This window comes from Antechinus flavipes, chromosome 2 (assembly GCF_016432865.1).
Source record: "Antechinus flavipes isolate AdamAnt ecotype Samford, QLD, Australia chromosome 2, AdamAnt_v2, whole genome shotgun sequence".
NCBI lineage: Eukaryota > Metazoa > Chordata > Mammalia > Dasyuromorphia > Dasyuridae > Antechinus > Antechinus flavipes.
In genome coordinates this window covers 383,584,827-383,609,479 of record NC_067399.1, presented here as the reverse complement: position 1 = coordinate 383,609,479, position 24,653 = coordinate 383,584,827, and the positions used below count along the sequence as shown (strand labels likewise).

General features: G+C 33.7%; 1 protein-coding gene across 2 annotated transcripts in view; it reads left to right on the top strand.

Moving 5' to 3' along the window:
* AK7 (adenylate kinase 7) overlaps positions 1-24,653 on the top strand; it is a 102,210-nt gene that overhangs the window by 55,629 nt on the left and 21,928 nt on the right. For both annotated transcript variants that reach the window (XM_051978427.1, XM_051978425.1), the window contains exons 7-14: positions 317-405; positions 5,008-5,098; positions 6,407-6,484; positions 8,446-8,595; positions 10,111-10,239; positions 13,755-13,890; positions 22,949-23,077; positions 23,277-23,345. In XM_051978427.1, coding sequence (XP_051834387.1) covers positions 317-405; positions 5,008-5,098; positions 6,407-6,484; positions 8,446-8,595; positions 10,111-10,239; positions 13,755-13,890; positions 22,949-23,077; positions 23,277-23,345 — 871 coding nt within the window. The remainder of the gene's footprint in view (positions 1-316; positions 406-5,007; positions 5,099-6,406; positions 6,485-8,445; positions 8,596-10,110; positions 10,240-13,754; positions 13,891-22,948; positions 23,078-23,276; positions 23,346-24,653) is intronic.

Genomic DNA, 24,653 nt, shown 5'->3' with positions numbered 1-24,653 from the left:
CCAGAACCACATTAAAATGTAAAAATAAAACATAGGTCATATTAATTTGTGTTTTTCTAAGTTATTATGTGGCCCACAAGGGGATCCATTTCTATCTGAGTGACACCACTGGACTAGATGATCTCTAAAGTCTCCTTCCAACTCTTAGAAGTTAAAGATTGAACAGTTCTATGATCCCAAAGCATTTGTTCCAGGTATCATGTTACCATGTAGCACTTGCTGCTTAGAACAAATTACCACTTATCCAGGACAAATAGACAAAGAATGGAAATTAGCAAGGATGACATCTGCTACTTTTATTTTATTTTTTTTACAGATGGCATGGTTAGGTGAAACCACTACATTACCAGTCTTTGGTGAGGGCACAAATATAATTCCAGCAATTCATGTCCTTGATTTAGCAGGGTAAGCATTACTAACAGATAACCTCACTGAAAGTATTTTATGCCTGCTCTTTCCAAGCCTTGAGATTTTGTTTTTTCCAAATTGTCAGATGAGCAGCTTGGGCTGTAGTTTTTAAAGAGAAATGAACCATTCTTCTTATTCGCAGCCATCAAGGTTCAATAAAGATTAAAAATGGTTTGTAAATCTTTGAACTTCTTTACAAATTGTAAGTTAGGTTTGCCTTATAATTTTCCACCTTTCAAAATATTGAACCCTTCTTTGAGCTACTTTCCTTATCAGTTATGCTCCCAGAGAGGACATTAGCCTGGCTTAGGCAAAATTCTATAAAAGAATCTTGTGTGTAGGTTTTAGAAATAGATATGGGAATATACAATAAAAATATAGGCATAATTTCAGGCTCACTTTTCCCCAAAGGCATTACCATGGAAACTGGAGCAATAGAAATATCTCCTTATAAACATTTACATAGTGTTCCCTAAATTTCCTTGATTTTGAACCCAACAGACTTCTGAGAAGGAGCTGGAGGGTAGCCATGTCAAGGGGAATTTTCATGTGTGTTTGTAGACTACATTGCCGTAAGAAAGTAGATGTATTCATCTTAAAGTCAGTATATTTATTCATCTGTCCACAGAATTCCATGAAGGTACTTTCACCTTACTCGGCACTGTACCTCCTTTGGACATATAAATTTATCCAAGATGTATAGTATGTACATAGCAAGTAGTTCTTCCCTCCTTTCATTTAAATGTGTAAAGATAACCTAGCAGAGGAATGATATTTAATCTCTCTCTCTCTCTCTCTCTCTCTCTCTCTCTCTCTCTCTCTCTCTTTGTCTCTCTTCCTCTCTGTCTCTCTGTCTCTCTCTAATTTTGTCTACACACACACACACACACACACACACACACACACACACACCAGGCATTCCCCTCACACACACTTCATTTATTCATATAATATCCACTAATTTTGCTAACAACAGAACAATTGTTAAACATTTTCTAAAAATTTAATCTTCCAGGCATGAAAACAGATACCTGTGTATATACATGTGTTAGAGGGTAGGTAGAGGAAAAAAGAAGATAAAGGACCAGGGTTTAGGAAGAGGAAAGAAGGAAAAGGGAGAAGGACAAAAAGAAAAAAATGCTAAGAGAAGATAGAAGGTTATTCTATTTACGTTGTCTATGCCTCTGGGAATTTCCATGGCTCTAGAGACTCTTTTGGTCCTTTAAAATTTACAACATAGCCCTTACCTAAATCAGGTAGGATAGAAACAGAGAAAGAATATTATAGATCAATTTCCCTAATGAATATTGATGCAAAAATTTTAAATAAAATATTAGCAATGAGATTACAGAAAGTTATCGCTAGGATAATACACCATGATCAAGTAGGATTTATAGCAGGAATAGAGGGCTGGTTCAGTATTAGGAAAACTATCAGCATAATTGACCATATCAATAACCAAACTAACAAAAATCATAAAATTATCTCAATAGATTCAGAAAAAGCATTTGATAAAACAGAACACCCATTCCCTTTAAAACACTAGAGAGTATAGGAATAAATGGAATTTTCCTTAAAATGATCAGTAGCATCTTTTTAAAACCATCAGCAAGCATCATATGTAATGGGAATAAACTGGAACCATTCCCATTAAGATTAGGGGTGAAACAAGGTTGCCCACTATCACCATTACTATTCAGTAATGTATTAGAAATGTTAATTTTGGCAATAAGAGAAGAAAAAGAGATTAAAGGAATTAGAATAGGTAATGAGGAAACCAAATTATCACTCTTTGCAGATGCTATGATGGTACACTTAGAAAACCCTAGAGAATCAACTAAAAAACTACTAGAAACAATTCACAACTTTAGCAAAGTTGCAGGATACAAAACAAATCCACATAAATCATCACTATTTTCATATTTTACCAACAGCAAGTTCAACAGCAAGAGATACAAAGAGAAATTCCATGTAAAATAACTGTTGATGATATAAAATATTGGGGAGTCTTTTCTGCCAAAACAAAGTCACAAACTATATGAACACAACTACAAAACACTCTCCACACAAATAAAGTCAGATCTAATCAACTGGAAACATATCAAGTGCTCATGGGGAGGCTGGGCGAATATAATAAAAATGACTACTCCCTAAATTAATTTACTTATTCAGTGCTGTACTAATCAAACTTCCAAGATATTATTTTACAGAACTAGAAAGAAATAACCAAGTTCATCTGGAAAAACAAAAGGTCAAGAATTTCTTTTTTTTTTTTAATTTTTATTTAATAATTACTTTATATTGACAGAATCCATGCCAGGGTAATTTTTTTTACAACATTATCCCTTGCACTCATTTCTGTTCTGATTTTTCCCCTCCCTCCCTCCACCCCCTCCCCTAGATGGCAAGCAGTCCTATATATGTTGGATATGTTGCAGTATATCCTAGATACAATATATGTTTGCAGAACCAAACAGTTCTCTTGTTGCACAGGGAGAATTGGATTCAGAAGGTATAAATAACCCGGGAAGAAAAACAAAAATGCAGATAGTTCACATTCGTTTCCCAGTGTTCTTTCTTTGGGTGTAGCTGCTTCTGTCCGTCATTTATCAATTGAAACTCAGATCTCTTTGTCCAAGAAATCCACTTCCATCAAAATATGTCCTCATACAATATCGTTGTTGAAGTGTATAATGATCTCCTAGTTCTGCTCATTTCACTTAGCAAAGGTCAAGAATTTCAAAGGAATCAATGAAAAAAAAAAATCAAATGAAGGTGGCCTAGCTGTACCAGATCTAAAACTCTATTATAAAGCACCAGTCACCAAAACCATTTGCTACTGCTAAGAAATAGAATAGTTGGTCAGTGGAATAGGTTAGGTTCACAGGACAAAATAGTCATTGACAATAGTAATCTAGTGTTTGACAAATCCAAAGACCCCAGCTTTTGGGATAACTCACTGTTTGACAAAAATTTCTGGGAAAATTGAAAACTAGTATGGCAGAAACTAGGCATTGACCCACACCTAACACTATATACCAAGATGAGGTTGAAATAGGTTCATTATTTAGACATGAAAAGTGATATTATATGTAAATTAGAAGAACAAAAGATAGTTTTCCTCTCAGATCTGTGGAGAAGGAAGGAGTCTGTGGCCAAAGAAGAAATAGAGATATTATTGAACACAAAATAGATACTTTTGATTATATTAAGTTAAAAAGTTATTGTACAAACAAAACTAATGCAGACACGATTAGAAAGGGAAGCAATAAATTGGGAAAATATTTTTACATTCAAAGGTTCTGATAAAGACCTCATTTCCAAAATATATAGAGAATTGACTCTAATTTAAAGAAATCAAACCATTCTTCAATTGATAAATGGTCAAAGGATATGAACAGACAATTTTTGGATGATGAAATTGAAACTATTTCCACTCATATGAAAGGGTGTTCCAAATCACTGTTAATCAGAGAAATGCAAATTAAGACAACTCTGAGATACCACTCTACACCTGTCAGATTAGCTAAGATGACAGGAAAAGATAATGATGAATGTTGGAGGGGATGCAGGAAAACTGGGACACTAATACATTCTTGGTGAAGCTGTGATCGGATCCAACCATTCTGGAGAACAATTTGGAACTATGCCCAAAGGGCAATCAAAACCCTTTGACCCAGCTATGTTTTTACTGGGCTTGTATCCCAAAGAGATCTTAAAAGAGGGAAAGGGACCCACATCTGCAAAAATGTTTGTGTCAGCCCTTTTCATAGTGGCAAGAAACTGGAAACTTAGTGGATGCCCATCAGTTGGAGAATGACTGAATAAATTTTGGCATATGATATGGAATATTATTGTTCTGTAATAAATGATCAGCACAATGATTTCAAAAAGGCCTGGAGAGATTTACATGAACTGATGCTAAGTGAAATGAGTAGAACCAGAAGATCTTTATACACAGCAACAAGATTATATGATGAGAAAAAAAAATTATATGATGAGGCTCTTTTCAACAGTAAAACGATCCAGGACAATTCCAATGATTTTGTGAAGAAGAGAACAATCTATACCCAGAGAGAGAACTGTGGGAACTGAATATGGATCACAACTTAGCATTTTCACTCTTTTTGTTGTTGTTTGCTTGCATTTTATTTTCTTTCCTATTTCTTTCCTTTTTGATCTGATTTTTGTGTGTGCAGGAAGATAATTGTATAAATATGTATGCATATATTGGATTTAACATATATTTTACCATGCTTAACATATCTTGAATTACTTGCCATCTTGAGGAGGAGGCTAGGGTGGGGGAGGAATTGGAACACAAAGTTTTGCAAGTTGTCAATGATGAAAAATTGTTCATGCATAGGTTTTGAAAATAAAAAGCTTTAATAAAAAAATTTGCCACATATCTGAACAGTTTTGACAATTCATTTGAACATATCTTCATTTTTAAAACTTCATTATTGAAATAATAAAATAAAATTGAATCTCTTAAATAGAGTGAGATCTGAATTTGCTAGTATTTTCTTTGGAATTTTTCAGTTTTAGGTTTCAGGGGAATGTACATCTGTTATGATCATTGTACTTACTGAATTGCAGGATCTTACAAAATATAATCGACCATCTGCCAAAGGTTCACTACCTAATTGCAATGGATGAAGCTTTACATACACAAGAAGATATATTAAAGGTAAAATATTTCAGTTGATACTTTAAAAACCTGTGGCTTTATCAATGTAGGTACTCCCTCCACTAATGCAGATTGTAACCTCTTTACACCTTAGTAAATAGTCTGGTATTTGCATTTCTGACTTGGTAGAATCTTGTGGAGCTTGTATTTCACTAGGATAACCTTCAGGGACTCTGGGTCATCTTCATGCTAGGGAACTAGACAACTAAATAGAACTTTTTAAAGGGAGGCCATATTTTGATGATATTCTTTTTTTTTCCCTTAAGAAATTAAATATGCAAAATAAAGACTAGCATTATAAAATGGAACAGTCTTGAAATCTTATCTGTAATTTAAGGCTTTTTTTTTTTTCAGGGAGAGGGAGAGAGACAGAGACAGAGGTACAGGGAGAGGGAGAGAGATTTTGTGGAGCATACATATAGTAATGTTTACAGCTTTGCTTGATAATAGTTCAGTGGGGAAATGAGAAGAAGGAGTGCACAGAAAGCTGAAATAAATATGGACAACAGGATGGGGGAGAGCAAGGAGTGTTTATACAAAGAAGCACAGAGGAGGCTGTGAAGAGAAACGGATTCTCTGAAGGTCTTGAATTGTTGCTCTAGTAGGAGTGGGGGTGGGAAGGTGGGGGGAAGGCGGGTAAAAGTGCCCTGAGGAATGTTATATTAGGTAGATGGATGAAATCAGCTGACCAAAATGAATACCCCTTACTAGAACTAAGGAAAGGTTATTTTTGCTTTGCTTATTCTAAAAGGGATGACAACTCCAGGAGGAAGCTGGACTGGAGGATGGTAGAAGATACAGAGACTAAGGGTTTCTTCTGTTTTTGTCTTAAGGCAAACATAAATTTAATCAATTTATAAATATCCATATGTGGATTTACTTTTGAATCATCCTCTGCAGATGTTTAATCTTAAAATGGTTTTTACCCAGTTAACTAAGTTAACTAAGAATGTATGATGGGCTGGGAGCTAGGAATAGGTGTCTCAAAAATAAAACTGCCATGTAAAGAAATGACTAATTTCTTACCCCAACATGCTCAGGTGACACTTTTGAAAAATTAGGATGTATCTGTAGGCATATGTTGAAATTGCGGATGTATCATGACCTAGATTCACTAAAGCTAAAATAATACTTCTAAGGATACTGCCAGTATTCTTTCCTTTGGTCATAGCTGCTTTGTTCAAAATACATGCCTTTTCATTTAGTGTACAAAGGTGTATTTCTTGAGGTTTTCAATTTTATCTCCACCTATTTGAATATAATATGAAATCATATCTTCATATAAATATTACTGTTTTTCTTTAATAGTGCATCAGTAAAAATGTTGGTCCAGGAAAAATCCAAAAATATGCAAAAGAAAATGCATTTTTAAGCAAAGAATTAACAGTAAGTATAAAGTTACTAGCTTCCTTATTCTTTGTTAAAATAGGATTATTGAAAAAATGCTAAATATGAAGTCTTTTTTACATTTATGTCAAAAATAAACTATCACTAAATAAGTTCCAGATTATCCACTCCAATCCAATAAACAGTTATTAAGCATATACTATGTGTCAGGTACTGTCTTAAATGCTGGGAATATGATTAAAAAAAAAAAGACAGTCTCTGCCATCAAAGAGCTTATGATCTAATGGGGGTAAGGGAGAATGGATGATACACAAAAGGAGACAGGAGAAGGGGGAAAGTAATGCTCAGGGTACCAATCTTGTTTCATGAAGTTGAAATCAGAACAGCAGATGCAAAATGAAGACAAATTATGCAGGATATATATTGACTCAAATCCTCTGAGGAAGCAAACTTTGAAAAGCTAGTTATAGTTCAAGGGACAGCATTTAGAGTAAATATGCTATATTATGTTCTACATTATCATAAATTATAGTATAATTGAGATGGGTAAAAAAGAATGGCATAATAGGTTATGTTATTGCATAAATGCAAGGATAACAGGACTGTTATTTGTGCTTCAAAGATAAACTCTTGATGGCACCAGAAAGTAAGGAAGACTTCCAGCAAGTAGGGAATTGAGAACTTGTATGAGGAGCTTTTAGGAGTACATGGATAAGACCAGCCACGGATGGGTGGTTCTGTACATCATTGAAGGGAACTCCTGAAGTAACAAAATCATATTCATTTGAGTTCAAGTAATACAAATAGAAATTGTTAAGGTAATATCAGTTGATATTTCATTAATTTGCTGCCATGTAAATCTCCTAACATCCATTAAAGCTCATTTGTTAACACTAAGTAAGTGTTCTACCAGGTATTGGAAAAGATAATTAAATGACCAGTCATTACTGGATTTTGGTCATCACTGGCTAAGCTACTATATTAATCCATATACTCTTGTCATTTCATCTCTCTGCTCAGAAAATTTCATTTTTACATAATAAGTAAAGTTCAAACTCTTTTACCTAGAATTCAAGACCCTTTACAATTTAACACCACTCAACTTTCTAAAATACTAGTTTTTTCATATTGCTCTTCTTAATGCAATTCCTCCCTGCTAATCTTCAAGCACTTCTGACTTTCTCTGTTTCTGTCCCCCACTTCTACCTCCAGTTCCTAGTCCTCACTCCCTCCCATCTGCCCTACACACATACTCTTTTGTCTTCTGCCATTTTGACTGTTATTCCCTTTGTCTTGAATGTCCTCTTTCCTTCTGCTTCACTGTTGATTTTTCAGCTTCTTCAAAAGTCTTCACTATCTTCTGAAGTTGGTAATAATCTTCCTCTTTAGAGGAAATTGATTTCTAATTTTTAATACAGTTAGAAAACACTATGGCTTATTATAGTTAGCTATGTTTGCATCTTATCTCTCTACTGGACAACTTAAAATTTAATTTGTTTTAAGGAATGAATTGCATGACGGTGGTATATTTAAGAATATCATAGTCTTTAAGTATGTCCCTTATTTTCATGCTATTTCACTTCCTGTAAAAACCAAATATTAGGGGCAGCTAGGTGGTTCAGTGGATAGAGAACCAGCCCTGAATTCAGGAACACCTAAGTTCAAATCTGGTCTCAGACATTTAATATTTCTTGGCTGTGTTACCCTGGACAAATCACTTAACCTCAATTGCCTTAGGAGGGAAAATATTGCTGTCTACTCTAAGACAACAAATATAGATAGAACTTTTAGAAATATAATTGTTTTATAATTGATATAATAGTAAATATTAATTGCTTCATTCATTTTCATCTTATTTTATTAACTATGTCATGCTGTTGTAAGAAAATACTAGATAAACTATTATTAAGGAGCTATATTAACTGAATTATTACTATTTACTAACTTAAGTGAAACATTTTATTTTCTTATTAATTATTTACTTATTCTTTATCTTTTAGCAAGGACAGCTTGACCATTTGTTAGTCAACTTGAGAATGGAAGCTTTATTTGTGAAAGAAAATTTTAATATTAGGTGGGTTGCCCAAACAGGATTTGTGGAAAATATAGCGAATGTCCTCAAAGAATACAAGCAAAGTAGAGGATTATTGGTAATTATTTCCTGAATGTTGTTTAAACTTCTGACTTGTAAAAAATAAATGTTTTAAAATTTAAAGTACTAAGATAAAGATATATTTTTTAATTCTAATAATCCAGGAGAATTGATATATTTGAAAACATAAATTGTTTTCAACAATTGGGACCAAACATAGAAAATAAGAATCACTGACAACCATCATGTCTGTCATAAATTGAAAATGACTGATTTCTGTCTGTCTGCATAAGAGAAGCTTAGTAGGGTTTGGGAAAAGTTGGCATTTTTTAGTCAGGTAGATACTGTCTAATTCTTACAGACTGGGAAGGTTTTAACATTTACATGTGGCTTTCAATCTAGCCCTTTGAAAATTCTAACCAATATATAAGTTGTTATTGTTTTGTGTAAGGTGCTCTTCTACTTTCTTGATATTCTATCAGGAATGTCACGTTTCCAATAAGAGCTAAGTTAGAGTGATAGCTCTGACATTTAACAGGTTTATAGCTGGATTAATCACTTCTTGAGACTCATTTTCTTCCTCTGTTCAAAAAAAAAATCAAGCTTCTACAACTTATCTCCTTATTTAAAGGAGAGCATATAAGTTATAAAGTGCTCTCTGTGAACCAGTGTTGGAGTTATTACTGAAAAGTTAAAGACATGAGGCAGCTAAGTGGGGCAATGGATAGAGCCCAGCCCTGAAGTCAGGAGAGCAGGAGTTCAAATTTAGAACCAGACACTTAATGCTTCTAGCTCTGTGACCCTGGGCAAGTCACTTAACCCCAATTGCCTCAGCAAAAAAAAAGAAAAAAAAAAGTTAAAGAAATATGGAATCTATATATACATTTCCAGGATTCAAAGAAGTGTTTAATTTTTTAAATTAATATTTTATTTTCCCCAGTTACATGTAAAATTAATTTTAACATTTTTTTTAAAAATAATTTTAACATTTAAAAAAAATTTTGAATTCCAAGTTTTTTCCCTCTTTCCCGCTTCTCCTTATTGTTCCCCATCCCCCATTGAGAAGGCAAGCAATTAAATATTGGCTATACACATGTAGCCATGCAAAACATATTGCCATATAAGTCACGTTACAAAAGAAAATAACAAGACCAAAAAAAAAAAAAAAAAAAGCAAACCCAAACAAGGAAACTAAAATAAAGAACAAGTGTGCTTCAATTTATATTTAGATTCCACTAGTTCTTTCTCTGGAGACAGACAGTGAGGTTTATAATTTTAAAAGAAATATTGACATATATAAAACTTATTCTTCCTTATATGAGCTATCAATGAGCAATGCCTGAATGCATTGTTACCAACATTATTGTGAAAAGAGTGGTTGATTTTGAAGCTAGGACATGAACCCAACTCTCAATTTTTACATTTAACACCTTTGGACAAGAACAAATCACTGCTAAACCACAGTTTTCTCCTCTGTGACAGAGGCTTGAATAGATGATTTATAAAGTCACTTCCAAATCTAAATCTGTCATCCTAATCTCTGTATTTTTTTAAATTCTCTTTTATTTTTTAGCCTGTTAAGATTTGTATTCTTGGTCCTCCTGCTGTGGGGAAGTCATCTATTGCAGAAGAAGTGTGCAAGCACTACAAATTACACCATATTAAAGTAAAGGATGTGATTACTGAAGCCATAGCAAGGCTGGTAAATTCATATTTGTTCCTTTAGACTCTCCTTTGAATTTTCATTTCCAATTTTTTTTAAATCAACAGTTTTCTTTGTATAATAAATATGAACTCACTAGAAAAAACTATATCATTCCCTAAAAAACTGGATATAAAGAAATTTCTTTAGAAGTTAAACTCTTTTGACTTCAGTTATAAAGTTAGATCCTTGGACTTAAATTGTGAGCTCTAGGTTTTGATTCCTCTGCCCATGTAATCTTGTGCAAGTCTCTTCATTTTTAGGGAGTGCAGTTTCCTTATTTGAAAATTAAAGGATTAGATCGAATCAAAGTTTCTTAAATTGTAGTTGTGACCTCATGCAGGGTCACATAACTGAAAGTAGAGGTTGTGAAATTTATTATCAATAGATGTTTGATTTGTATATCTGTTATGTACCTATATACCCAAAATCATTTAAAAATGTCTTGGGCAAAAAAGGGGTCGCAAGTAGAAAAAATTTAAGAAGCCCTGATCAGGTGCCATCTAGAACCTTTCCAACCCTGATATCCTATCATTCTGTCATTCTCTTTCAGCTCTAATAATTTAAAAATTGGGACCAACCATGTAATTAAAAAATCACCCTTAAGAGTTCTATGCAATTTTTGTTTTTCTTCCCGGGTTATTTATACCTTCTGAATCCAATTCTCCCTATGCAACAAGAGAACTGTTCGGTTCTGCAAACATATATTGTATCTAGGATATACTGCAACATATCCAACATATAAAGGACTGCTTGCCATCTAGGGGAGGGGTGGAGGGAGGGAGGGGAAAAAAATTGGAACAGAAACGAGTGCAAAGGATAATGTTGTAAAAAAAAAAAAAATTACCCTGGCATGGATTCTGTCAATATAAAGTAATTATTAAATAAAAATTAAAAAAAAAAAGAGTTCTATGCAAATCTGTTTTTCCTCTTATTCAGAACTTGAAGAAAAATGAAGAGGAAGAGAAATCTTATCTTAAAAGACCTAGATTTGTTGTACAAGTGTTTATTAAGTGCCTACTATGTGCCTTAAACTGAAAGTTAAAGTAATATATATATATATATATATATATATACATTCTAAAAATTTTGGGACCTAATGGTTTAAAAAAGTGAAAAAGGAAGAAGGGAACCATTTTGTCTTATTTTATCCTCAGACCTTACTTGATTTTTAAAAATGAACCTATTAAAATTTAATTTTGGGGGCAGCTAAGTGGCACAGTGGATAGAGCATCAGCCCTGAAGTCAGTAGGACCTGAGTTCAAATCTGACCTCAGACACTTAACATTTCCTAGCGATGTGACCCTGGGCAAGTCACATAACTCCAATTGCCTCAGCAAAAAGAAAAACAAAATTAATTTTGTTTTTCTGAAAACCTTATCAAAATGTTTTGAATTAACTCAAGTTTTAAAAAAAGCTTTTGAAAAGATAGAGGAGTACCTCTGTATTTAAAGACTTGTTGAAAACATAAATGATGCAGGTGTGGTTGACCAGAATGATTTTCAATATGACTAAGCATTGATCTTGGAGTCAGCCTGTGAGACTTTAGTCAAGTCCATCAATGAACAAGCACTATGCTAAGTGCTGAAGATAAAAAAAACAAAAATGAAATCATTTCTGCCCTCAAGAAGCTTACATTTTATAAGAGGAGACAATGTGAACAAAGTAATTTCAGGGTAATTGTTAGCAGTAAATGGAAGGATTAGGAGGTAGGGCATGTAGATCAGGAAAACCCTTATGTAGAAAATCTTGGCGCTGAGTTTTGAAGAAAATTAGGCAAGTGATGAGAGCATGTATTCTAGCCATGGGTTCAGTCTTTGCAAAGACACAGAGATGGGAGATAGCATGTTGTATTTGAGAAAAAACAATTAAGATTAATTGGTTGAATTATAAATTTCATGAAAGGAAGTTATGCATAGCAAATCTACAAAGATTGTAAAGGGTTTGAAATAGCAGAAGATGAGTTTGTGTTTGATCTTTGAAGAGGAAATCACTGGAATCTACTGAGCAGGAGACTGATATGGTCAGATATGAATTGGAAATATCACTGGGGCAGCCAAGTAGAGGATTAATTGGAGAGGGGCAAGACTTGAATAATTGGAGGAAATTAGAAACCTCTTGAAAACTCTCTTGATGAGAGTGAAAATTAAGAGGTGGCTTTTTGAGTAGAAAGAAGAGAATAAAAATGAGAGATTTTACAGAGGCAAAAACTCAAAGATTTCACAACTGATTGGATGAGTAGAGTTAGAAAGGGAGAAGTGAAGCATGACTGACTCCAAAGTTGTCAAATGAAATGAATAGAAAGATGAACAATAGAAATTGAAAAATCAGTAAACAGGGTGAAATTTGGTAAAATTTGCTGAGATTTCATTCATAACATACTAAGTTCAAGAGGCCTCAGGACTCCTTTCTTTATCTTTAAGTATTACAAGAGATAGTCCATGCAATTGGCCCTTTGAGTCAAGGTTTACATATAAAAGAGGGGGTTAACCAGATGGTCTCCAAAGTCCTTATTAGCAATAGATCTTTGGACTGGTTTTCAATCCTTAATCTGCTACTAGCTTATCTTGAACCCATTAATATATATATATATATATATTATATATATATATATACATATATATATATATATATATATATATATATATATATATATATATATATATATATATATATCTTTAGACCCATTTTCTTGTATGTAATGAATGGGTTGGACTAGATGGACTCTAAAAATCCTTTATTGTTCATACAGTATATGATAATCTATGTTTTATACCCTGGAAGTCATTGAAATAATATTAAACTGAGGAGAAGGCAACACCTAAACTGTGTCTTAAAGTAAGAGAGGAATTTCAATAGGCAGATATGCTGGAGAAATTGTTTTTTAAGTATGAGTAACAATGTGAGTTAAGATATCAAAGTGAAATAAGATAGAACAAGAATGGGAGATGATTTGTCTATTATAATCAAGGTAAAATGTAGAAAGTAGAAATACAATGAGACTTAAAAAGTAGTTGAAATCAGATTTTGGCAGTTCTTTAATTCCAGCTTTATGAATGAATATTTTCAAGTTAGAAGAATGATGTATTCAGATTAGTGCTTTAAGAAGATTACCCTAGCAACATGTTGAAGGATGAATGAAAAAGGAGAGAGATTGTTGGTGAAATAGACAAGTTAAAAGGCTGTTATGGTAGTCCAGGGTAAAAAATGATAAAAAGGATGAAGCTAGTGGTTGTAGTAGGAATATTCAAGGAGACATACCCAGCAGGTTATTGTAAAGGAAGGGCTAAAATTTTTGAGGGACAAGTAGAGGCTAGAGGTACAAATTTGGAAATAATCAAATAGAGATGATAATTAAAAAACCAGGAAGTGAGTGAAAATGTCAAGAGAGAAAATAAAGTAGAAGAAGTCAAGACAAATATTTTGGTAGACAGATACACTTAGTAATTGATGGAGGATTAAAAACATGTCTCAGTTTTGATCTTATTCTATCTGAATCCTCATTTGGTATCTAGGAGCTTCTTATTGCCCCAAAAGAAGGAGAATTAGAAGAACAAGATGATACCGATGATGATGAAGAAGAAGAAGAAAACTTAGAAGAGATTCAGGAACTCTTAGATGGAGTCAAAGAAAGCATGGAACAGAATGGAGGTAATGTGTAAACATTTGAAGTTAAGTTTTGGGTTTTGTTTTTTTTAAGCAGGAAAATTGTGCCAAGTTTATAGGAAATTAATTTTCCAAAAATAATTCTCTTTTTGAACAATGTAAATCTATGTCCAAATTATACTGTACTTTTAAAATTAGCAAAGTATCAAGTAGATCATTTTTCTCTTATAATTTATAGTGTTCCTTTTTGGGGGGGAGGAAGACAAGGTAATTGGGGTTGTGATTTGCCTAGGGTCACTCTGCTAATAACTGTTAAGTGTCTGAGACCGAATTTGAACTCAGGTCCTCCTGATTTGAGAGCTGGTGCTCTATCTGCTGCCTCATCTAGCTGTTCCTAGTGTTTTATCTTTTAACTATGTATCTCTCCCCAGAATGTATAATATCAATATGTAACAAATTTAAATGATAACAAAAACAATAATAAGAATGATAGCTGGCGTTTGTACAGCAGTTTAAGGTTTGCAAATCACTTTGTATACATTATTTCTTCCAAGCCTCATAGAATACTGAAGTATTTTTATCAAATGAGGGACCTTAGACTCAAAGATTAAACAACTAACCCATGGTCACACAGCAAGCAAATGATGATACTCAAACCCAGGTTTTCCTGACTCCAATACTAGCCTTCTATCCTAGATTACCTCTTTAAAAAAATTTTTTTTGATAGTATTTTATGTTTTAGATACATGTAAAGATAGTTTTCAACATTCATTTTTGAAAGACTCTGTGTTCCAAATTTTTCTCCCTCCCTCTCTTACCTCCCCCTATTCTCAAGACAACAAGTACTCTGATATAGGTTAAGTATGTGCAATTATTTTAAACATATTTCTATCTTTGTTATGTTGTACAAGAAAAATCAGACCAAAAGGGAAAAACCATGAGAAAGAAAAAACAAGTAAAAAATGAAAATATAATGCTTTGATCTATATTCAATCTCTCTATGGTTCTAGCTCAGATTTATTGGAATTGCCTTGAATCACTGCATTGTTGAAAAGAGCATTATAGTTGGTTATCACATAATCTTGTTAGTACTGTTTACAATGTTCTCTTGGTTCTGCTCACTTCACTTAGCATCAGTTCATGTAAGTCTTTCCAGGCTTTTCTAATATCAGCCTGCTCATCATTTCTTATAGAACAATAATATTCCCTAACATTCATATACCACAACTTATTCAGTCATTCCCCAACAGATGAGCATCCAATCAATTTCCAGTTCCTCTCCACTGTAAAAATAGCTAAAAATATTTATAATATTTATGCATATGTGAGCTCTTTTCCCTCTTTTGTGTTCTCTTTGAAATAGAGATCCAATAGTGAGATAGTTTTCAACATTCACTTTTGAAAGACTCTGTGTTCCAAATTTTTCTCCCTCCTTCTCTTACCTCCCCCTATTCTCAAGACAACAAGTACTCTGATATAGGTTAAGTATGTGCAATTATTTTACACATATTTCTAGCTTTGTTATGTTGTATAAGAAAAATCAGACCAAAAGGGTTATGCACAGTTTTCTAACTTTTGGGGCATAGTTCCAAGTTGATCTCCATGTGGGTTTTTGGGGGGTGAAGCCAAAATGGCAAAGTGAAGCCAGGAAGCTGCTCAAGCTTTCCCAGTTTTCCTCAAAATCACATGAAATCCAGCCTTTGAATCTTTTGAGTCTGACAGAATGAAACTACTTTCCAAGTCAAGATTGATTGCAAGGATTTCAAGAAAGGTCATTTTCACTGGAGCAAAAAAGGTGTTCAGTCCAGCTCAGATGCTGTCTGGGAAAGCCAGTGAGAGAGTATTGATCACAGCAGATCAACAACTGATACCCTCGGTTGTGGCTTAGTAGCAGGATAGACCAGTAGGGCAGCTTCCAGTCCCAGCAGAGAAGGCAAATTCCTAGCTGGAAAATCGGATTGTTGCATGGAGAAAGTATATAGGATTACCCTCTGGTATGAGCAAGGGGCCTGTGTTCAAAGCCAAGGCTCACAGCAGTACAAGAAGGTTGAGACAGCACTTCTTGTACCTCAAATGTAGAGTTCAATCTTAAAGTCACAAAATAGGAAAAAAGAAAAAAAAGGGAGCAAGAAAAAGAAAAGAAACCATAGAAAGTGACAGGAAAGACCAAAACATCAACTCAGACTAAAACAAAATGCTCATGTGGAAAATCTCAAAGGATGATATGAATTAATCTCAAGCCCAAAGAGTCTTCTTGGAAGCACTAATAAAAAATTGTAAAAGGCAAATAAGAGAGGTAGAAAAAAAATTGGAAAAAAGAAACAAGAGATATGCAAGTGAGAGTCAACAACATGAGAAAGGAAAACAATTCCTTAAAAAATATAGTTGGTGAAATGCAAAAAAAAAAAAAAAAAAAAAAAAAAAAAAAAAATCACTGAAGAAAACAATACCTTCAAAAGTAAAATTAATCAAATGAAAAAGAGATACAAAAACTAAATGAAGATCATATATTAAAAACTAGAACTGGGAAAATGGAAACTAATGACTCTATGAGACATCAAATCAAACTAAAAGCAATGAAAAAAATGGAAGAAAATGTAAAATATCAAATTGGAAAAGCAGCCAACCTAGAAAACAGATCTAGGAGAGACAATTTTAAAATCATGGTCTACCTGAAGGCCAAGATCAAAAAGAGTCTGGATATCATTCTTCAAGAGATTAAGGAAAACTGCCTTGATATACTAGAACCAGAAGGCAAAATACTCATTGAAAGAATCCATTGATCACCTCCAGAAAAAGATCCCACAAGGAACCCCCCTCCCCCAAAAAATGTTGTTGGACAACTCCAGAATTATAATCTCAAGAAAAAAATACCACAAGCTGCCAAAAAAAAAGATAATTTAAATATCAAGGAGTGTAAAGGGTCACAGATAGTGGGGGAATTCTGGGTGAGATTCAAGACCCTCCAGTCCTGCCAGGGAACCTCCTGACATGTCTGGTTTGGCTCCCCATCCTTCCAAGGGTGTCTCAGCCTTTCCTAGAAGTCAGGGGGCATGACAACCTATGCTGTAATTAAAGCAGAGAGATACTAAGTGGCAAAGGGACATCCACACACAATATCAAGTTGTTTATGTGGTCCTGCATGTGCAGTTTCTAGTTAGCCCAGGCACAGTGTTCTATAGTTAGATAAGGATATTAAGGTATATAAAACCAAGAGAATCTGGAATAAACAAAGCTCCTGTTTAACCATCTTTGTTGACCATATTCTGCCCTTCACTCCTCACTCATGATCAGGATTTTGGCTGGTACCGAAATCCTCCAGTGAGCAGATCCAGACAAAGGAGCAATAGTCAGAATTAACCAGAATCTGGCAGCCTCTATAATAAAAGATCAGAGGCCTAGAATTCCATATTCTGGAAGGCAAAGGACCTGGGATTACAATCAACAATCAACTACTCAGTGAGACTAAGCATCATCTTTCAGGGAAAGAGTGAAAATCATTTTTAGGGGAGGAAATGAATCTTCAATGAATTAAGAGATTTTCAATCATTTCTATTGAAAAAAATAAACAAATTTTTATCTTCAAAACACGAGTCAAGAGAAGTATAGAAAAGCAAATAGAGTAGGAAAAAAACATTTAAAGGTTAAACTATTTACAACACTAGATAGGAAAATGATCCTTGTAACTCTTAAGATCTGTATTTATTTATTGGGGCAATTAGAGGAGGCATATACAGACAAAGGGTATGTCTATGTGTGATGTGATGATATCAAAGTAAGAGACATTAAGGGGTGGGGAAAGGGTTTTATTGGGAGAAAAGGAATGAGAGATAAAATGGAATAAATTAGATCACCTGAAGAGGCACAAAAGATCTATTACAATAGAGAAAAAGAAGGGAGGGGGATAAGGATTGTCTGAAGTTTAGTCTTATTAGTTTGGGCTCAAAGAGGGAATAACATTCTCTCAATTTGGAATAGAAATTTATCTTACCCTATAAAGAAGGAGGAGAAAGAGGAAAGAAAAGGGAGAGGCTGAATGGAAGGAAGAGTAAGTAGAAACATTAGGAGAAAGTGGGAAAAGAGGAAGGATGATAGAAGACAGAGCAGGTAAGGGGTGGGTTGGGTTAGAAACAAAACAATACTAAGAAAGTACAGGGTAGAAAGAGAATCTTATAATATGTTGTTTATAAGAAACAAATTTGAAATAGATACATATAGAGTAAGGGTAAGAGCTTAAGCAAAAAAAGCAGGTTTAGCAATTCTGATCCAGATCAGATCAAGCAAAAGTAAAAATATATCTAATTAAATGAGATAAGAAAGGAAACTATCTTGTTAAAGAATAATATAGACAAAGAAGTAATATCATTATTAAATGTATATGTACCAAGTGGTTCAGCATCCAAATTCTTAGAGAAGTTGTTAGTTACAGAAGAAATAGACAGGAAAACTATATTTGTGGGAGACCTCAACCTCTCACATTCAGAATTAAATTAATCACAAAACAAACAAGAAAGAAACTAGGGAGGTTAATAGAATTTTAGAAAACTTATATATGATACACCTCTGGAGAAAATCAAATAGGGATAGGAAGAAATATATCATTCTCTCAGTAGTACATAGTACTTACAAAAAAAGTAGAATTTTGTATTAAGGCATAAAAACTTTACAATCAAATGAAGAAAGGCAGAAATAGTAAATGCTTCCTTTTCAGGTCACGATGCAATAAAAATTAGATTCAATAAAGGTCCAGGGAAAGATAGGCTAAAAACCAATTGGAAATTAAATAATCTAATTCTAAAGAATGAGTGGGTCAAGTAACAAATCATAGGAACAATAATTTCATCCAAGAGAATGACAATAATGCGACAAATTACCAAAACCTATGTGAGATGAGCCAAATGAATAGAGAAAGAGGAGATCAATGAATTGGGCATACAACTAAAAAAGCTAGAAAAAGAACAAATTAAAAACTCAAATTGTTCTCCAGAATAGTTGGATCATTTTACACCTCCACCAGCAATGCCTTAGTGTCCATTTTCCCACAATCCTGCCAACATTTGTCATTATCCTTTCCTGTCATCTTAGCCAGATTGCTTCTTTACAAAAAAAAATATTCTTTAAAAATAGACAAGTTTTAGATCTATAAACTTTGAAAGAGTATAAACCAATTTTTTGAAAACATATGAAAAACAGCTAGTTTCCCTGAATTTTAAGTAATTTCTTCCCTTCTTGCCTTCTCAAACTTTGAAATCTGATACTTTGAGTTATTTCACGGAAATGTGTATTACCTCCACCAGTATAAGTAGCAGCCATTTAGTGCCATCTCATCATTTGCGAATTTTGTTCATATTTGAGCATCATTTTCTCAATAAATCCAAACAGATTCTTGTCCAAGGGTTCTCCTCTTTGGTCTTTATAATACAGGGACAACTATATACTTCTTGTGTTTTACATCTGAGTCTAAATTCGTTGCAGAGCTAGCTCACTTGCATTTCTAAGCAGAACTTTATAAATCTGCTCAAATGAGACAATCTTTGTAAAACTTTAAAATATCATTAATATCTGTTATTTTAATGATGATAATGATGGTCATATATCTTCAATTATGTCTTCTTTTATATACAAGTCATTTTGGTAATAGGGTATAACTTGTTTATATGTACCATTCCAGTAGTCGTAATAATAATGGATATTTTATATTGCTTTAGTCCTATTCTCCAATCTGCTTACATGTACTGTGCTTCTTTCCATGGTCTTTGTGTCTACAAAACCTGTGTTAAATACTATGTATATTATATAATCTATAACAGATTTCTTGCTATGTTGAGGAAGGGGGAAGAAAGAGAGAAAAAAAGGAGGGAAAGAGAAAAGAATGGAAATCAAAGTAAATGTTGAAAACTATCTCTACAATGTAATTGGAAAAAATAAAATATTATTAAGGGGGTGGAAATTAAATACCATGTCTACCAGAAACAACATATACCATAAACTGTAATTGAACCAAGATATATGCATAATACTTATCTGAAAATCTGGCCTAATTGGAAAAGGAATTGCTGAAATCATTCATTAGGAAGCCATAGGAAAAGCACAATTTCTCGAGTTAAAATGCACCTCTGTGATAATATATTAAACCAAATAAAGATCCATCATAACTCCCGCAATTGTTTGTCTTTCCTTACCCCTTTGATTTTTAATACTCACTGCCTTCTTTTCAAATTATCATGTTTATATTATCTATGTAAAGCATGTGCGGTAGGGAGGCAAGAACATTCCCATGCACAAGAATATTTTCTTTTTATTGACATTAAAGGGGGGGGGGGCCCTAAGGCTGGAACAGCTGCTCAGGGTGCATATAATCTGCAGAAAATCAACAGATAGTGTTTCAAGCTCAAGCAGAACCAGCTCCTTTGCTCTCTACACAGGAGTGAGCAAGGACTCATTGTCCAGATCCAAAGTTCTTTGAAATCTTCTGCACATGTGAAGATAGGGCCCAGGTTCTGATTTTTCATCTCATTGCTTTGGTGAGGGTTTGCTATAGTCTAAAGATAGGGATATATTCCCAACAATAATTCATAATTTATGTGATTTGTAGTCGCCGTCATCCTACAGATTCCTTTTTTGGGGGGAAGGGGAGGCAATTGGGGTTAAATTACTTGTCCAGGATCACAAAGCTAGTAAGTATTTAGAAGTTTTCCTGACTCCAGAACCAGTGCTCTATCCACTGTGCCATCTACTTGCTCCTTTCTCACTGAGATTCCAATCTCCCTGACTATCCAACTATTCACTCATATATAGATAAGAGTGTGGTTTTTAAATAAAATTGATAGTTGAAGGTACAGCATTAAAACTCTCTAGCAATTGTACCTAACAGCTCCTATTAAAAATCTGCATCTTGGATTCTCTTTTCCCAGTTGTTTATGCATGGTCCTCACAAGCACAACTTTATGAAGGGAAGCACTCCCCAGCACCCTTCCTTCAGCGTCTCACAGGAGGAGCTGAAATCTTACAGCCATACAGCTCTTGACTGGTGAGCCAGGGAAAGGTTTTTCCTTTTACCTTCCCTCTTTATAACAACCCCACAAGCCTCTCATTGGAGAGCCTCTCGTTGGAGAATCTGCCATTCCTCATTCTCCATCTCAGGGATTGTAGTTAGTCAGTGTCTACCATATTCCCCAAGCATGTAATCCAGATCACTCTGGCTCTCATTGACTGGCCAATTAACAGGTCCCAACCCAAGCCTTATTAGCTCATTGTTTAGGTTGAATGGCTGAGAGTGAATATAAATAACAATTGTTTCTGTTCTGATCAGAACTGAAGGTCTCCCTTTCCCAGATGGATTCTTGCTAAGGCAAACTCGGCCATCTTTTGCTTCAATTCTTACCTAATCTTGAATTCCTGAATGTTGCCTCAGAAAAACTGAGACCTGGGGGAAATCTTAGTTTAAAAAGGCTAAGGTCTCCCACTATTCCTGGCGTGTTGCCATTTGCCTCACCTGTGTCTAGCCACTGTGGAGGAGAGAGTGAAGCTGATGACTGTGTGTGTGTGTGTGTGTGTGTTTTGTTTTTTGTTTTTTGAGGCTGATAACTTTGCACAACTCTGCCTCACTTCAGTCCAATTCGCTTGCAAATCAAGATATTACTCCGCTGATGCTGTGGGTGCTCTTTGAGAAGGATAACAGCAGCTTGTAGCCTCCAGTATTACTTCCCATTAAGCCACTGTAGACTTGCTTAGGTAGCCTCCCTGTGGGTGGGTTCATATACAGGCAGATACACTCCCATTACTTTCTCCATATAGAGAACTCTTCTACTTCTCTTTAGTACTAAACAGAGAATCAAAGGAAAAACTGAGTCATGCTATTAATATCAAAGGCTTGGACACATTTTCTTACTTAATAAATACAGTTCAGTAAGCTTTTATAATATATGTTATGAAGAATATAAATGCATCTAGGCTTCAAAGGGAGAAAAAAGATGTTATTTTCATTGGGCCAAAAAAAAAAAAAAAAAGGGAGGGGAATGATATTTAGATGGATTCTTGAGACCAAGGTCCTCCCTAAAATTTATATACCATCACCAAATTATCTATCTCTAGATTATTCAAGTGCTTACTTCCTTTTAGGTTATCATATAAATTTGTCTTTAGAGACAAATCTGTTGGCCTTCAGTTCATGCTGAGCTATAAAAGCACCATAGGTGATAGGGTGATTTTATTAGTAATTTTCTCATTTGGAATTTGTATGATATTTGTATTTGTATAATAAAATGATTATAGGAATTTTTGTAAGTTACCCAATTTTGTCTGTGGATTTGTATTTGTTGGTTTTGAAGCAAGAATTTAAAGTTCCCTCTCACAAAGTTTGATATTGACTAATGTGTATTAAGTGTATTTCTGGAGAGACCAGTATTTTGACAAAATAAAGGCATTTGAAAATAAGACAGCGGATCCATTCCTAAAAATATTACTAAAATGTAAAGTAAACATCAATAATTCAATATATCATACTTTTTTTTTTTTATACCAGTTAATACTTGTTGAAAAAACATAAAAAGCAAACCTAAGTACCAGGACTACTGTTAACATACTGAATATTTTCACTTCATTTGAACACAAGCATTTAAAAAATAAAATTTGTTTAATAAAAATAATCTTGAAACATTTAATAAACAAAAACTCAATCATTTTGAATCTTTCTGGTTCTTCTTTCTTTAAACCTAATAAAAGCTTTTTAGAGAGGTGATAGAAATGTATTTCCATAAATTTAAATAAATAAAATCATATGTTAATCATTTTGCCTTTGGCATAAAATTTAAACTATTGAAAGATATAATAATGATTTTCTAAAAGACACGTCCATAATATGAAGGTACATATGTATGAAATTTAAGTATAGAAAAATGAAATATACTATGCTTTTATTGCTTATAGAATGAAATAAAGAAACTAAGAACCTGCTAATTTGAAACTTTATAATTCCAAAAAAAAAAAAATAAGCTGAAGTCTTCAGAAATCTATTTCTTAAATAAGTTAATCTTGATATTGTAATTTTGTACATTAGACACCTGGGTATTTTATATACAACATATTTTCTGCTTATATTTAGGTCGCTTGGAAGATCAGTATGTAATTAGATTCATGAAAGATAAACTAAAGTCTATGCCATGCAAAAACCAAGGTTATATTTTGGATGGATACCCAAAGACCTATGAGCAAGCAAAAGACTTGTTTAATCGTAAGTGTCAGTGTTTTCTTTGTTAGGTAAATAGTTCACTACAAAAACATTATTTCAACCAAAGCAAATAAGAGAAAATATTTCTTAAATATGTGGTTGAATATATTTTCATTAATATTTGCAATTTAAAAGTATATATTATTATTAGTATGCTCATTTTCAATAATCATAATGCAAATTGTGGATTTTCTGTTTTTAGAAGAAGAAGAGGAAGAAGAAGAAGAATCTAGAGGCAAAATTCCTCCATTTGATAAAGTAACCATACCTGGTAAGTTTAAATTATTTCTAAAGATTTTTTTTAAAGGTGTGCTATTCAACATATTTTTCACACTAAAAGAGTAACTTTGACTTTTAAAAGCGCTCCAATAGTTCAGGGGGAAATAATTAAAAACTAGGGGTTGCATAAACATAAACAGCAGAGTTTGGGAAAGTTCTCTCTATCAATAAACCAATTTAGGAAAATGTGTCCAAGTCTTTGGTATTAATGGTATTAATTAATTAAAGAGTAAGGAGAGAGGAAAACATATTCAGTCTAGGACCATATTGGTTTGTTAACATAGAGAACAAATAGGTAATATACAAGGCTGAAATCTGTGATAGCAAACAAGTACTGCACAGTTTCCAAGTGTGTTCCAATCTTACCTTATCCGTTTGCTAGGGATTTCATTGAGAAGGCTTTGTAGCCTCAATGCCAGGAATATAATGTCATCTGTGATTAGTATTTGAAGAACTTTACTATTTTTGGAGAAGTTTCTATACTCAGAGAAATGGGGTCTCTTGGAAGAAACATACCCATCAATGGGGAATCTGATGACTTGGGTCAAAGATAGAATGGCCAACAAAGCAAAGAAACATGAGCATTCAAAGGAAATTACTGATAGCAGTTTTAACTTCTTATAATACTGATTTAGTTTTTATAATTTTTAGATCTGTCTATAATATTCAGTCAGCAACATTTTGTGGCAACTTAGTTTAACATCTTTCACAGGAGAGAAAAGGGTAGAGAAAAGAGGAATCACTCAAAGGAGAAAAGGGACATAACTGGCAGGATTTGCTATCACAGTGGGAAGACATTATTTGTTTAAGGGCTGGAAGCAAGGAGCGGTAAGCAAATACTTCTACAATTGTGAAAAAGGATCCTTTAGACAAAATTGCAGGGTTGGAATTCAGACCAGACTGGTGTGTCTCTTCTCCAAAAATCAAATGCGTTTTACTCCAGTGGATTGAACTATTCATTTTCACTGTGTCTTTACGTACTTAATTATATTGTATTTTTTTCTTAATTAGGGGTCAAGAACTTTCCATTTTTGGCCACCAGATTTGGGGATGGGTTCCCCTATATTGTTAAGCATCAAAATGTTGCAAAGTGGTGGTAGTTCCTGTTTTTCTCCCATATTCTTCAATAGGAATCCTTTTAGTCATCATGCAGGATGTCATCATATCATTCATAGCCCTTATACCTTTATGTTTCATATCATAGATTTTGTCAATACTACGGAAATAAGCATCACTATAATGCCATCTTATAAATAAATAAATTTTATAGAGTTTTAATATTTGCATTGGAGAAAGCTTG